We start from the raw sequence: 14,982 nt of genomic DNA, 5'->3' as shown, positions 1-14,982 counted from the left end.
AACATGAGAGATCATGCAATATCCCCTTCTGAAGGGAGTCCATTTCACATATGAGTTCCTTGCAATGAAGTGGTGCAAAGCAAGAATGAGAAAGGACACAGACCAAGGCTGATATGAGAACAAACATTTCAGACATTTTATTTCATTTTACCAAATGCACTTTCCTAAACTGCGCCTGTATTGAAAAAAGGAGGGGAGGGAAGGAAAGACAGACAAGCTATTGAGGACACCATACGATCACTGACCATGCACAGGCTCAATCAGTATAATCTTCAGATGCTCACAGCCTTTGCTGATATAAACTTTTCCAGTGTATATAATTTTAGAATTTTCTACAATAAATTGTGAAGATTTTCAAACTAAAAGGATATGGTTACAGAACACCATCCATTGTCCTACATGTTAACAATATCTTGACATTCTGAATAGCTTTAGATTTTCACTGGTACATCCAAAACATTTACTGTTTCCTTTTTTCCTTGCTTTTCCCTCACCCCCCATTACAAGGAGCAATGTTCAAAATATTGTATGAGTCAATGGATGATGTACTGTGTTGGGAGTTTCAGATACCTCCGGATATAGATGGCAAGAATTATTAGTGCTAGAGTTTTTTCCCTGCAATAGTTAATACCAGGCCACTGAAAATATGATATATGCAAAACAAGTTTTGAATAGCAACATGAAGTACCAAATAAATTATTTTAAACTGAATCGGTTGCAATTATTTATTTTTTTTTTAATTTACCTACCACCAAATTAAGCAATGCTGGTTTTAAAGTCTTAAAGGACAACTAAACCAAAGCATAATTCTCTTTCATTAGGAAGTACACCAAGTCTTTTTTACTGTGGTAACATTTGCAATTCCTATAAAGAAACCAAATGTTTATGAAAGCGTGTAACACATTCAGTGGAAAAACATGCACTTGGTCTTTTTCCCCCAAACATTCTTGGCACATAATTTTAAAAAGTGGAAGGTATTGCTTGAAACATAATCCGTAACCAGGGATTAGATGTCCTTAAAGACAGTTGTTGCTTGGAATGCATAAAATGTTTAATGAAGTAAAGTTTAAAAACCTGTTGCCATGAGCCAAAAATACTGGATGTGAAAGCCAGTGATTTAGGGGAGACAGGGGAAGAAGTGATTTGTTCCCCTGATCTGCGTCTTCGACGCCCAGTACCCACACCACTGGTGTAATGCAGCCAGGTACCAATACACTCTGGGCTAGACACACTCAGGGGGCTCTCTTCCTGGAAGTGAGAAAGGGGGCAAAAAACAGCAAAGCATGCAAAGTTAGATACAACAGAGCCAAATGAACAGAAAAGAAAAAAACCCAATCTGCTTGCACCCTTTTACATACTACCTTTAAAACTATTAAACAGCGAAGAGAGAAGAGTAATAATCCTATTTTAGAAAGCTATCAGTTTCACTTTTATCTCTTCATCCGATTATACCTTTTACTACAACACTTCAATGAAATTTCTAGTGGACTAGTATTGGATATGAGAGAAAATATTTGTTATGAATAATTGATTCATAATTTTAAGAATTTTGCACATGTTGGAAACAGAACTTCTGTCACCCTTGACATACTGTTTAATAGTTTTTCCCCTCCTAAGTACATTAAACTTTCCTATTTATTACTTAATAGTTTCCATCTCTAGTCTATAAGCTTATCTGAATGCTTATTTTGCTTATTTTTAAATTTTAGAATTTCCTTTGAGGCTTTACAGCTGACTCATTGATAGTAGCACCAAACTGACTGGTAGTAGTTTTCCAAACTTAAAAATGTCCTAGAAGTTATCTGATGCTGGACACCTTATCAGGACTTCAAGGGAGTGTCAGGCTAAGCACCCTCCCATATCTACATCATTACATATCATTAGCAATAACATTCTTTGTAATACAGTTTGCTTCCCAATGCCAATGAGCTTTACATTCTGGTTTTACCACTATAACTCAGCTTTTTTTTCTTTTCATGACTCAGTCACAGTTGCATTCCTTCTGTAAATATTGCTGACTATAACCCAGATTAAAGTTTACATATAATCTCACACCTGACAGTGTCCTTTCAAATTAATGGACATAGGTGAAAACATAATTACCTTACAGGAGGAAAAAAAAAAAACAAAAAAGGGGTGGAGGGGGCAGGGGAAAAGAAAAAAAAAAAAAGGAAAAAAAAAAGAAAAAAGTTCAAGGCAGTTGCAGTTTAAGTTGCAGTGACTTTTTAAAAATGTTCCAAAATACTGTTTAGTTTAAATATTCCAAATACTAGTTTTGCAGATTTCAGTAGGCCAGATGGAACTTCCTATTTTACTTATAACACAAATATGTTTTACAGTGCTTGTTTTCTCTAAATTGGCTATTTCCTTCCAGGAAATAAGCACGCTCTGAATGCTGAAACACATCCCATTTTAACATTTATTATCTGCACAGTCAAAATTTGGCAATTTGTGCTTCTGATATCTTGTGAAAGTTAACTTCCATATAGTTTATGAAAATGGTTGAAAGTCTGAAGTAATAGACTTTTAAGCTGTGCATAAGTGAACTCATAGCTAGGAGGGGAGTTTGCATGATCATCGCAAAAACAGCTTTTAAAAATCAAAAATATTGATGTTGTGAGCAGTTGTTTATGAAAAAACTTGCAAATAGAAAATGTAAGACATTAACATTTATTATGTCTGTTAATTTATGGAAGTCATGTGAAGTCATACAGATATCCTTATAGAAGGGAACCATGCATCTTTTTCTCTCCATACTGCCAATAACCAAGTGATTTCCAAATCTGTAATGCTTTTACTGCATACAGACAACTCATTCCCAACACAAACATGAAAGAAAAAGCTTTTGGTGTGAATCTTCATTTCTGATGGTTTTAAGCAACTGAAAATGAGGCAATAAGACGCTGTTAGTCTGCTTCTAGCATTAATATCACAGAAGTGCTTCTATGCACTATCTGAATTTCCATTCAACCATCCCAATGGTTTCAGTGATACAGCTGTGCATCCCCCCCACCTCTGTGACATTAAGCCATATCTGTGAAGCACACCTAGATGTCATGGCTTTCAAGACAGCAAACTAGATTGTTCAAGATGTTACCTACAGAATTCATGAAACAAACACCAGCCACTTAAAAAGAAAGCTTTCAGTTTATCTTTCTTACCTTCAAAAGCTTGACAAGTGGAGTCACTTTCACTCCACGTGAAAGCAAATACAGCAGAAGATGTCTCACGTCCTGCACCTCCCCATCCACCCTAATCCCTCTGTTCCCTTTAAGCACAATCACCCTGAAAGTTTGCTCAATTCCCAGTAGTAGCTCTCTTGTAAGGATGAATACAAAAGCAATGTATGTTAGTTTGTAGATGTAGGTTTAGACTGAAAGAGTCTTCATTTTCAAATATCAACTTTTCTAAAATAGCTTAAAAAAAAAGCAAGGAAGTCTTATCACAGAATAGTAATAATTAAAAAAAATATCCCTTCAGAGAAATTATTGCCATGGAGGATTTCCCACTGAGTAAGGGCAAACCTTCTGTAAGATCTATCATGCTGGTTCTTTATAATCAAAAGCAGAATTACATGTGGTTTTGTTTTCTTAAAAGCACGCAAAAGTTAATGTCTTTGACAGAAATTATCTGGAACACAAACACTTACTTCAACAGAACCAATCTTCCTGGATCTTGGAAGGGGTGACTTTCTGTGTATGTGAATTGGGTCTGATACCATTGGCTTGAACATCACTACTGATCGATCCGTTTCATCTCGTTTAGGAGCATGTACCTCCTCATCACTATCATTTCTATGAGAGGTTTTCTTTGAGCCTTCATTCTACAGAAAATACATAATTCATTCTCAATTTCTCTGCACACCTTCAAACATGTAGACAGAAGTGGCTCTTAAATAAATATTCCGCATAAAGATAAAACAAGCTAATTTTAAAAATACAAGATGTAAATCACATATTACTGAAAAAACTGTTCTAGACTTTAATAATCTACATAATAATCTGTTTCTTCTTCTTCTATTTAGAAGAATTCCAAGTTTTGCTCTCATTCCTTCCTCAAAAAGCAGTCGTAACTTCACCATATATTCTGGAAAATATCAATCCTTCCTCAACAATATGTATTCATAAACATGCCAAATTACTTTCTTAAATAGGTCTTCCAGTTCCCAGAATATTATTCATGTGACACTCTGATGTTGATATCACTTCAATTTTTTATTTATAGAAAAAATTGTGGCAAAACTTTAGAACATCCAAATTATCTGTGTCCTTCACCTCAGTGCCCATTCAAAACAGAAAATATTGGGACTACTTATCTTTTACTGCATGGTTTTCTACCTAAAGAAAAACCCATACTTGTATTTTTTACATAAGAATTTTAAAGTGTTTATTTTAAGTATGTTCATATCCAAAAAACCTAAGTTTTGCTTTACAGAAAGGCATAACTATTACCTCTCTGGAGGCAGGTCTGTATCCATATCCGGATGGCAAATTTTTATCTTCCTCACAGCCTTTAGCTCCTGGACTGAAATGCAGCTCTACATGAAAACGTTCTTCCGAAGAAAGTTCCTGAAGTAAAATAATAGGTTTATACTTTAATAAGTAGCTCAGCACTACTAATTTCTGAAGATATTTATTCATTTTTAAATACCTTGTTTGGATCCTCATAGAGCATGATAACAATCTGTGTCATGTAATTGAGTTCATTGACCACATTTAAGTAATCCATAGCTCGTTTCCATTGTTCATCTTTTGATTCCTTATGGAGGAAAAAAAAATCAACAAGTAAAACTCAGCTATTTTCTTTAAAAAGACAGATGATTTCACTTTTCCCCCATTTACACAGATTTTCATAGTGGAAGTGCAAAGCTCATCACAGTTAAGGAAAATGAAAAAAAACTAATTATGAACCTCCATGAATGACTTAAAATTGCTTATCAAATGACTGAAAAGTGAAGAGCAAACTTTTAATATGTTATTTCAGTGTGTCTTTCATGTTTTTTCACCAATGATGATATGTAGACAGAGGCACTGTTTTCAATTCTCCTGATGAGAACTGCTAATATTGCAAAAAATTCATTTCAGCTAGTATATTGTGAAAAATGTTTTTAGATATCGCACTAACAGAGATATCAGCCAAACAGAGTAAACAAACTTTCTAGTATATAGAGGAGGTACAAGCATCGCATCCCAAACTACTTAAATGAAGAGTCACCTTTTTCATGCTGTAGCAAAGCATTTAGTAATCCACCTTAAAGAAAAATTAAGAGTTTATCAGACTTAAACTTGGAGTGTACCTGTTGTAGCATGCCACAGAGATTTATAAATGCTTTTGCCATCACTGAGTTTAGTCATCTATTACCAGAAGCAAGTATGTCAACCCTGAATCATAACTTGAGAATAAAAGCTGGAAGAATTATTGATGACAACAGAAGAAAAAAAAGAAGTATCTGGCCTTTCCACATCTATTTGTGATTCTAACACATACAGCCAACGGAACACAGCATTACTTTGATGGAAATTAGCATGCTAATTAATGTGCGATTTATAATGTGTTTCTGCATAAGTAATAGAAAATAAAATGTTTGAAAAAATGTGATAAATTTCAAAGACACTTAACGTTTCAGTTGATACAGTCAGAGGAAGAGTCTGGATCCTCTCAAAATATCAGGGTTTTAACAGAGAAACTTACATCACATAAGGCACCGTAACGAAGGGTGGATAACAGGGAGTGGACGTGACTCTCACTGGTGAAATACAGTCGGGTACGAACATGGCGTTCTGGGGACATAACACCCCTGGAGTAGCTTAAAAAAAAGAAAAATGTTATTAGACCATGATAAGATGTGTCCTTATTTTTAAAATAGCTGTTAATAAATAAATAAATTATACTTTCTAATTTCTATGAGCTAAGAAGATACTTCAAATTTGAAACCTACAGAATAGTTCTAATTTTTATGGTAATTAATGTAACCATGTAAAAAAGTAACTGGCTTACAGAGGGTGAAGCTTATTTACAGTATCATCATCTTGAGTTCTCTGAAGGTCAGAACGAATTTTTCTGACTAGAGGAGTACAGTAGCCTTTGGCAATCTCCAATTTCTCAGCTTTAGAAATACCATATTCCTGTGTAAAAACAAACTGACTTTTAAAATTCAGTTAAAGATTAATATGCCTTCTTGTTCACAGCTTTTATATTAAAGCAAATTAGTCATCTGTTAGTTTGCTCTGGCTACAAACAATTTTTTAAACATTTTTACTACCTATGATTAGTGATGTAGCTTCAATTAACAAGCAGTTTGCCTTTTTGCTGTTTGACTTGATACAGACAAAAAGTTTTTCCTTTATTAGTTAAACCAAAGAAGTGGATTTACCTTCTCGTATGATAAAGCTCTTTTTCGTAACCATAACATCTACGGAGACATTCTGCCTTCTTGTCACCATCTCCATCTCCTATCCTGCCCCCAAAATGTTGTGTTTTTTCGTTTCTTTTTTTTTCCTTTCTTTTAACAGTCACTAAAGAGATGTATTGGTATGTCTACCTTAGTTTGGAGTAAGCCACACCAGAGACTTCAATTTATGACAAATAACAACACAAATGGTATTTATGTACAACTGGGAAATTACTGGTGATATTAAATGTTGTAATATCATCAATATTTAAAAGTATGTTCTTCCAGGAGCTTCATACTCTGTGCTGCACATGGTATGAAAGTTAGAATGGATCTTCTTTTTACCCTAGAGAGCAACACAAGCACTCTTCCTTTGCATTATGTAGGCTATCAAGTTTTATTTGTTCTTCTTCCTTCAGTATGTGTCCTCGTTTTTACCTGCTCTTCTCTAACTTTCTGATCAAAATTTCAGATTAACAGACCCACACACAACAATGCATTCTAAGCATCAGAACTATTTTTGTCTTTTATGTCAAGGAGTTTGAGAGATGGGGAGAGGAAGAACTCCCTTCACATGTTGCATACAAGATGGGTAAACACCTCTTCTGTAACTGCAGGGACACTTGGGGAAAGCTTTAGTCTCTTCTGTCCTGTTATCACAAATCAACTTCATGACCTGCCACCTCCAAGATTTTAGACCAAAACAAAGTTTAACAGCCTACAGAGCACGATTAGTTTAACTTGTAAGTTTAACTTGTCCACTTCTGGCCTGAAATTCTATGAAATTTAATGTCTACATTCACATCATGGAGTCTTACCATTTTGAAAGCAGAAAGGTCTTTTTAAATTAAAATTGTTTAAAATTAGTTAAATTTCATAGATTAGGATTAACATTGTCATTTGGAAAGAGCCAATTCAAAAATTATATTTCCGTAATACAGAGAAACTAAATTAAAAGCAATTTAAGAAAACCTAGTTATTCACAAAGGCAACTGTTAAAGCTATGATGGATGGTGAAGATGAACCATTTTATTTTAATACACTGCTGCAAGGAAGGAGGCATGTTCACACCCTAAGTATCTAGAAAAATTCACCCTGAATTAATTAATTATGAATTAAATTTTTCTGAAAAAATCCCAGTCAGCTTGCTACTGAAAAATATTAAAGGCTTCTATTATTGCAATATGTGGGAGCTCCAAAAGAAAATGCAAAGTAGACATTTTCACAAAAATTTTAAAAAGCATTTATTGTACACTTTCTTGTATTTAATAACTGAAAATGCTTACCTGAGGAATCACAATGTCAGCTAAAGCCTTTGAAAGCCTATATAATTCCATTGTGTTTTCTAATTTTAAGGATCCATTGTGTTGTACATCATATTTTATACAGTCATAAATATCAGGAATTTTGCTAATATCATATCTTCCATTTTTTGTTTTGAAGTCTTTTTCCAGCTTGGCCCACCTGCGCAACATCAGTTCTAGAGTTTCACTGTGGTACAGCTGAATATCTGTATAGACATGTATCTCTTATAAGTAATTAAGGCCATTCAAGTAACAAAAGGACATTTTAATTACATAGTAGTAACAACTGATTTATAGAGGGATCAAAGTAAGTTATTATTAAGAAGGGAAGACAGCAGGACATGAAATTAATTTTAGTGCTGAAAGCACCACAATTACATAGCTCTACTATGACAGTAAAACACATTGCTGCAGAAATGCACCACTCGCCCTTAAATATAAATGTACCTAGATAAATTAGCTTTAGTACCATCAATTTTTCCTATTACTTTTGTGGAATGCTGAGTTTCAAATAACTAAGACAAGAATTTCTGCAAACATTGGAATTTCTGAACACCGAAGAGCCCTTACCTGAAATATAACCACATGTTCCTCATGCTTTTTACTTCAAAACTATGCATGTGAAATCAGACAGTGAACATACTTAATCACTGGTTGACTACTGTTCTGCTAAAAGTTAGTTTAGTGAAGAAGTTACATTACAATTCTCTTTCATGTATGTTAACTAGAGAAACTAAATACAAGTACAAAAACTTTTCAGTACCTGCAGACTTTGGGTCTTCCATTCTTTGCCTGATCTGAGAAGTCAAACTCTGTATCAAGTAATAGACCTTGTCACAAGTCTTTACAGGATTTTTAATAACCTGCATTGATTTTATCAGTGAGATGCTTCCAGATGGAGTGAGCTGCAATTTGAGATAAACACAAAATTAACTGAACAGACTAGATTTGAAAGACCTGGTGAGGTAAGATGGAACATGTCAAAGATACCAAGTACTGGAGAAAAAGAACTCAAGCAGATTGCTATGACCATTTTTAATAATTTATCAACTATCTATCACCTCTGAGGCATTAAGAAAATACACCAAAACGTAGTACCATTTACTAGAGATTGAAAGGTAATAAGAAATTCACAGAGCAATTAATTCTATACAGTAAATGTGAGTAACTACAAGAATTCATAAAACCATTTCATTATTCCAAGACAGGAAAATTGGGAAGATGTTTAAAACTTCGTATATACTTAGCAAGCTTCCATATCTTCCTTTCAAGTAACTTCTGTATTCAAAAGCTTACAAAAGTAAATTCTGTTAGAAATGTTGTCATTAAGCTACATGCCTCACAAAATATTTTTTGCTCTATAGGAACCAGATTTGCAATAGTAACTGGTACCTTAAAAAAAGTTTGCCTGTTCCTATCATAGGTTTTTGTTTCTACAGGACTGCAGGACATAAACACAAAAAGAAAGCCTTTAAATGCACATATAGCAACATATTAGATGTTCTCCAGAACTGAATAAATTATAGAAATGGTAAAAGCTACAAACTATCACTATCAAGGTGAGTGTCACTAAAATAATATAGTCAATGCATATGTGAGGCTTAGCCTCATTTTTTTCAGAAAAGTCTGAAGAATTCATAGTGACCAATGATATGGAACAGTAATTTATACACAGAACACACACTTATTTACACTTTCCTCAGTTTACTGAAATGGCTGGAGTAATTTGGATGTGGAAAACTTCTGCTCTCTACCTAACACTAAGCAGTTCCTATCTCCCTGTTATGATGTAAATAAATTGATTACTTATACATAATAGGAAGGAAGGCACAGGAATAAACCCCATACAATTTTCCCAAATCACAAGTAAATTAAAAAACCTACACAAATAAAGGATCACCCCAAAGTTTTTATTGCTTTATAATCCCTAAAGTTAGTAACTCAGTGACCAAAGAGCACTCTATTAGGTCTAGCCAGTTTCAAACCTTATTATATCTATATAACAAACATCAATAAATCCTTGCATTTTCCAGTTACTGTTGAATCCACTGCTAGGAGTGGTTTGCATGATACATTATATATTTAAATGAATCCACACAGGGTACATACATGCAGGGTGTATTATTCTTAATTAATTTCCTCTCAATACTTTTTCAAAAATAGTAGTTTAAGCTTAAACCTCATTTGAGGACTTGTATTTAGTTGTTATACAAGACAGAATATAGAGACGAGCAATTGAAAGATAAAGAAGTTTCTTAACTATAATGAACAATACATTTAAAACCACAAACAATGACACGGTCTGTACTAAGTCAAACTATATTACTATGTACTAATTTAGCATGTTAATGAGATATTTCATTTAATTCAAAGTATTCTACTGGTTTTCATTATCTTAGTATTCTAAGTAAAAAAAAAGACCTTGCAGCAGATTAATGATTGAAACAAGCGCAGTAGGTAGGAAAGCATTTTGTTACACCACACACTGTCAAAGTAAAGATTACAAAAAATGCAAACAATATAATGTCATTTCTTAAATAATTAAAATATTTTAATGGAACAGTGTAAAAAGTTTACAAACAAGATCCCTGCCCACTCCTACTTCAAAGTTTGTAGCTATTCTGATTACCGTAATTGCAGGATGAAGTTATCTCAGCCCCAATGGGTACAGCCACCTTTGCACTTCAAACTATTTGCAAGCACGCAAATAATTTTGCAAAACAGATACATAAAATCACTGCTCAGTATTTTGCACAGGAATTTTCATAGTTATTTATTTTATTTAATGGGAAACTAATCATATGCTAACCTTATCATAGTCATCAGCAGTAAATTCTCTGTCTCTCTGGAGAATTTCATGGAGCCTTGCTTTAACACGATGTTGACAGCTGCTTAAAGAATCACTGTCACTGTCCAACAGACCATTCATATTAGCACTTTTTACCATCTGGACAAGAATAGGAGTCAGCTCTCCCTCTAAGGCCAGTAGTCCCTGAAGCAAACAATACCATTATTCAGGCAAATAGATGAAGATGAAAAAATAAATATCTTAAAAAAATGCCCAAAACACTAACTTAAATTCAAGATGGTATCACTTGGCTATAGGCACAATAACTGTATTTACAGAGAAATGGGTCCCTATACACTGCTAGTCTGCAGGATTGATACAGATGGTGCAATAGTGGCGGTGACATGCCACAGAGAATTTTCCCCAACACCAGCTGTTCGGGTCTTGGATTGCAGGGAGTGCAGGTGCCCTCTCCCTGAGGCTGGAAGAAGCAGCTGCCTGACTTGTGGGTAACATGCTTTGCTCAAGGACTTGTGTTACCAGAGAGGAGCTATGGGAAGGGTTTGCAAACCAAACAGCATCTGGCAGGATAAACAGCAGATAGGTAGGGTCTTACAGAGACTCTACAGAGGCAAAACCCCAAGCCATGTGAGTCACAGGACAGTCAAAGGCCTTGAACAAGAGGTGAATGGAGAATGAAGAAGTCTGGAAATTTTTGTGACTTTTCTGGCAATGGAAGGGCTTTGGAATAAAGAAGGAAATTGTGCGGTGTCTCTTCAAGCCTGCTGACCAAGGGAAAGCAGGTGAGATGGCTGAAATATTTCTGTACAAACACATGCAGCATAGAAACAAATAGGAGAAACAGGAAGTCTGAAGACTTATAGAGCTTTAAGTTAATTCACATTAGAGAGATATTGTAGAATTGTTTACATGAATGAACTTTTGCTGTAACTAGATATAGGACCTTTTGGAAGCCAGGTAGACATCACAGTATCATGGTAAGCCTCTATCACAGATCCCCCAATTTAAAAGGGGAAATGGATGAAACCTTCTTAACACAAGTGGAGAAAGCCACCTATCTGCAGGCCTTGTTTCCATGAGTACTCCTGGCCCTGGATACCTCTATGGCAATATTGCAGGGGACAAGGAACCAAGATTTCTGGAAAATGCGTAGGACAATTCTTTCACAGGGGTCACTGATGAACTATTGAGCACAGGCATTGCCCTGGGCCTGTTACTCACAAGTGTCAGCAAAGTAAAGGCAGACGGCAGTCTTGGTAATTGAAATCTGATGAAGTAACAGATCCATGGAGAAGCAAAGAAGACAACCACTTGCATTAGAGCCCAGGATTTCAAGTGAGCAGACAGTTCACTTGTCAAAGCAGCTTGTTCACAGAATCTTATGGAGAAGAGGACAAAAGTGCCTCAGACAGGGCTGTTTAATTAAAAACTGTCTTCATCTGCTCAAAAAACTTCAAATGTTTGGCACATTATTTGGATACTTTTTCACACTAAAGTACTCTTTGAAAATACCTTTTTCTAATAAACTGTAAATCTCTCCCAGACTTCAAAAGAAAACACAAACCTGAGAATATCAGAATTTTAGAAATGAAAATACCATTTCACATTGTACCTTTGCAAAAGCTGCTGCAGTCATCTGAACTCGTCCCTCATCAGAAGCATAGATTTTGAGATCATGTCGGTAAGTGCTATGTAATCTAAGTAATCCACATCCAGGAAATCCAGCATAATCTCCTACCAAATAAACATTTTTCTCAAACTCTCATCTTGCACTTGATTATTTTCAAAAGTGATTTATGACACTCAGTTGATTTTCTTGGAAAATTATTATGATAATTTTCTTTTTACCTTGTCCACCTGGATACATACACCTGAAAGCTCTTCCAAGCTCCTCTGCTTGAACCCTGCCTGCAGGGGTCAGCTCTCCTCCCCATTTTAGAACCAGAAGCAGGGATGGCTCATTTCTTCTATTATCTAATTTTACACAGGGAAAAAAGCTTAGTACTTAAGTATATTGTTAATTTTTTTTTTCCAAATGAACAAAAAGTATTTGGTCTATAAGAAGCTTCATCAAAGGACCTCTTCAACATTATGAATCTTTAATAGTATTCTAACATTAGGGACATATTGACCTCGTGAACTAAATGGGCACTTTAAACAGAGAAAACTTAAGTAATAAAACTATAAAGAGAATAAACGTGAAAAATATTTACCATGGATCTGAAGCAAAAAGTAAATCAAGACAGAAAAATTAAAACAAATTGGATGCTAAACACCCTACAATTTGTGAACATTTTAAAGATAGTAACTGTTGAGTGAGATTTTCTTATACTGGTACAAAACACCACTTTGGTGAATCACTGAAGTTTCTTTTCATGTTACTCTTCTGTTGCACAAGAGCAGGATTAGAAGACACATTTACTACCGAGTTTTAGGTGTACAATTCAGCAGATGAAAATACTGTGAATATCTGCTAACTATACATTCTTTCAAAACAGAATATTCCCTCTTTTTAATATCAAGACATGTTATACCAGTAGTCCATGATTACGTATATACACATAATATTAAGTGGTTAGGTACAAAAGTAGTACAATACCTTCCTCTTCACTGGAAGTCTTAGGGCAGCCATGAGGAAGATATGTTAACTGAACTTTGCGATTGATGCCTGAAAAATGCCCATACCTTAAGCAGGAACAGGGAAAAATGAGAGGGGAAGAGGGAGAGAAACATTTTAAATATCTTCCTCCAAAACTGCTAAAATCCTGTAAAAGGATATAATAAATCTCTGTTTTTCAATTATTTGTGCATTTGACCAACATTTATTGAAGCAGTCCTTAGAATAAACATTAACTCAACAAGCACAGAATTAGCAGAAATAACAACTATGCTATAATGAAACATCTTAAAATACAATCTAATTCTACCTTTTACAACACTGAACATAAAACTGGAACCTTCCTCCCGGCCCCCAACAACAAGCAGTACTGGACATGGCACAAGTAATTTATCTATTCAGATCCAAAACTACAGCGGCTATCAGTATCCAGAAACGGGTCTCACAGTGTAGATGGCTACTGGCTGTATAGCCCATGAAGTTCTCAAGCAAAACTCAGTATTTAAAACAATTATTATAAATTTCAATAATAATTGTCTGTTGCCTGATATTTTTTAAATTAAAAATTCCTATTACCATTTCACAGTCTTAAGATACCAGATCTTTAATAAACCTTGAAGCCATTTTTTTCTGCTGTTTTCTTTGTTTTGTTGGGTTTTAAAGGTTTTTGGTTTTGTTTTTTTTTTTTATTGTTCCTAAGTATTTCAGGCTTAGTATACAAAGACTTATTTATCTTCAATCCTCAAAGTTTGCTGAAAGTAGACAAGTAAGCATGGTGATAATTCTTACTGGCTTTATCAGATGTCATTATGTCACACTGCAAGAAGCAGACCCTGCTTACAAGTATTTTCATTTTAAAAACATGCAAGAAGACAAAATTTGACATCAACAAAAACAACCTTTTCTTTTTGAATGTACACTGAGACAGTAGATACAACAATAAGTTAAATGAAAAAGTCAAGAAGAAAAAAAACAGAGTGATGGCCCATTTCAAACATGGCATCCCTTCTATTCACAAACATTGTGCTTGAATTCTTATATTATTATGTATTTGATAACGTTGCAATCCACACAGTAACTGGTGGAACAAGTCAAAACAGCAGATATAACTTCATTGCTATGAAGCCTGAAAATTAGACACTTACATTTCTAACACAGTCTTTAGCTGTTCAAGTTTTGCTTTACTTTCTTCAATTTCAGAATCATTGTTTTGCCCAAGTTCTACAAGGAGCTGCCTTGCTATATCAAGTACTTCCTAAAGAAGGAAACAGAGGATTTAATTAAATAAATGGATTTCTACTTACAAAATATTACAGTAAAACAAATAAAGAAACTTGCCTGCAACTGTTTTGGTTTTTTCAGTTTCAGTTTTCCAGATTTATATCCATCACATTTTTCAAAGAGATCAAAAAATCTTTAAGATAAAGAAAATTAATTTAAAAATTCAATTAATAAATTAAATTACTACTACTTGAACAGGAGGCACTTAAAGTGATCTAAAATTAGTATAGACCTTTACAGTATTTGAAAGTCAGGTTAAAACCTGCAGTACAGAGGTCAAACCAAGTTTTATTCAAATCCCATCTCCCCAGGAAGTTTTCAATACATTAGGGAAATAAGAGTACTGAAAATGACTTAGTCAGTCTCCTACTGACTTTCTAAGTATTAAAAAAAAGAGATGATATTCTATATATTTGAAAGATATATTATTTGAATATGCAACTATACCAATTCTTAATCTTCAAGAATGATTCTGAACAGAAGTAGGGACCAAAACCAGCAAGTGAGCAGTCCTACTCTTCTTCAGCATGCTCTGAATGCAAGAATCTAGTGCCAAAATAAATAATTCCTTTTTACTGAA

General features: G+C 34.4%; 1 protein-coding gene across 10 annotated transcripts in view; it reads right to left on the bottom strand.

Annotated features, from left to right (window-relative positions):
- PPIP5K2 (diphosphoinositol pentakisphosphate kinase 2) overlaps positions 1 to 14,982 on the bottom strand; it is a 50,877-nt gene that overhangs the window by 12,842 nt on the left and 23,053 nt on the right. For 7 of the 10 annotated variants that reach the window (XR_005255194.1, XM_038123781.1, XM_038123782.1 and 4 more), the window contains 14 exons: positions 14,460 to 14,535; positions 14,267 to 14,376; positions 13,104 to 13,189; positions 12,353 to 12,478; positions 12,117 to 12,238; positions 10,505 to 10,687; positions 8,459 to 8,600; positions 7,678 to 7,901; positions 5,998 to 6,125; positions 5,692 to 5,806; positions 4,651 to 4,758; positions 4,452 to 4,568; positions 3,650 to 3,823; positions 1,075 to 1,248 (listed from right to left, as the gene is read on the bottom strand). Coding sequence is in view for 9 of the 10 variants with exons in the window: in XM_038123781.1 (XP_037979709.1) it covers positions 1,075 to 1,248; positions 3,650 to 3,823; positions 4,452 to 4,568; positions 4,651 to 4,758; positions 5,692 to 5,806; positions 5,998 to 6,125; positions 7,678 to 7,901; positions 8,459 to 8,600; positions 10,505 to 10,687; positions 12,117 to 12,238; positions 12,353 to 12,478; positions 13,104 to 13,189; positions 14,267 to 14,376; positions 14,460 to 14,535 (1,885 nt within the window). In the remaining variant the exon portion in view is untranslated. The remainder of the gene's footprint in view (positions 1 to 1,074; positions 1,249 to 3,649; positions 3,824 to 4,451; positions 4,569 to 4,650; positions 4,759 to 5,691; positions 5,807 to 5,997; positions 6,126 to 7,677; positions 7,902 to 8,458; positions 8,601 to 10,504; positions 10,688 to 12,116; positions 12,239 to 12,352; positions 12,479 to 13,103; positions 13,190 to 14,266; positions 14,377 to 14,459; positions 14,536 to 14,982) is intronic. The other 3 variants (XM_038123784.1, XM_038123787.1, XM_038123788.1) reach the window with 1 other exon arrangement.

Source organism: Motacilla alba, chromosome Z, assembly GCF_015832195.1.
Source record: "Motacilla alba alba isolate MOTALB_02 chromosome Z, Motacilla_alba_V1.0_pri, whole genome shotgun sequence".
NCBI lineage: Eukaryota > Metazoa > Chordata > Aves > Passeriformes > Motacillidae > Motacilla > Motacilla alba.
Note: the sequence above shows the minus strand (reverse complement) of the source record. Positions and strands in the feature narration are given on the sequence as shown.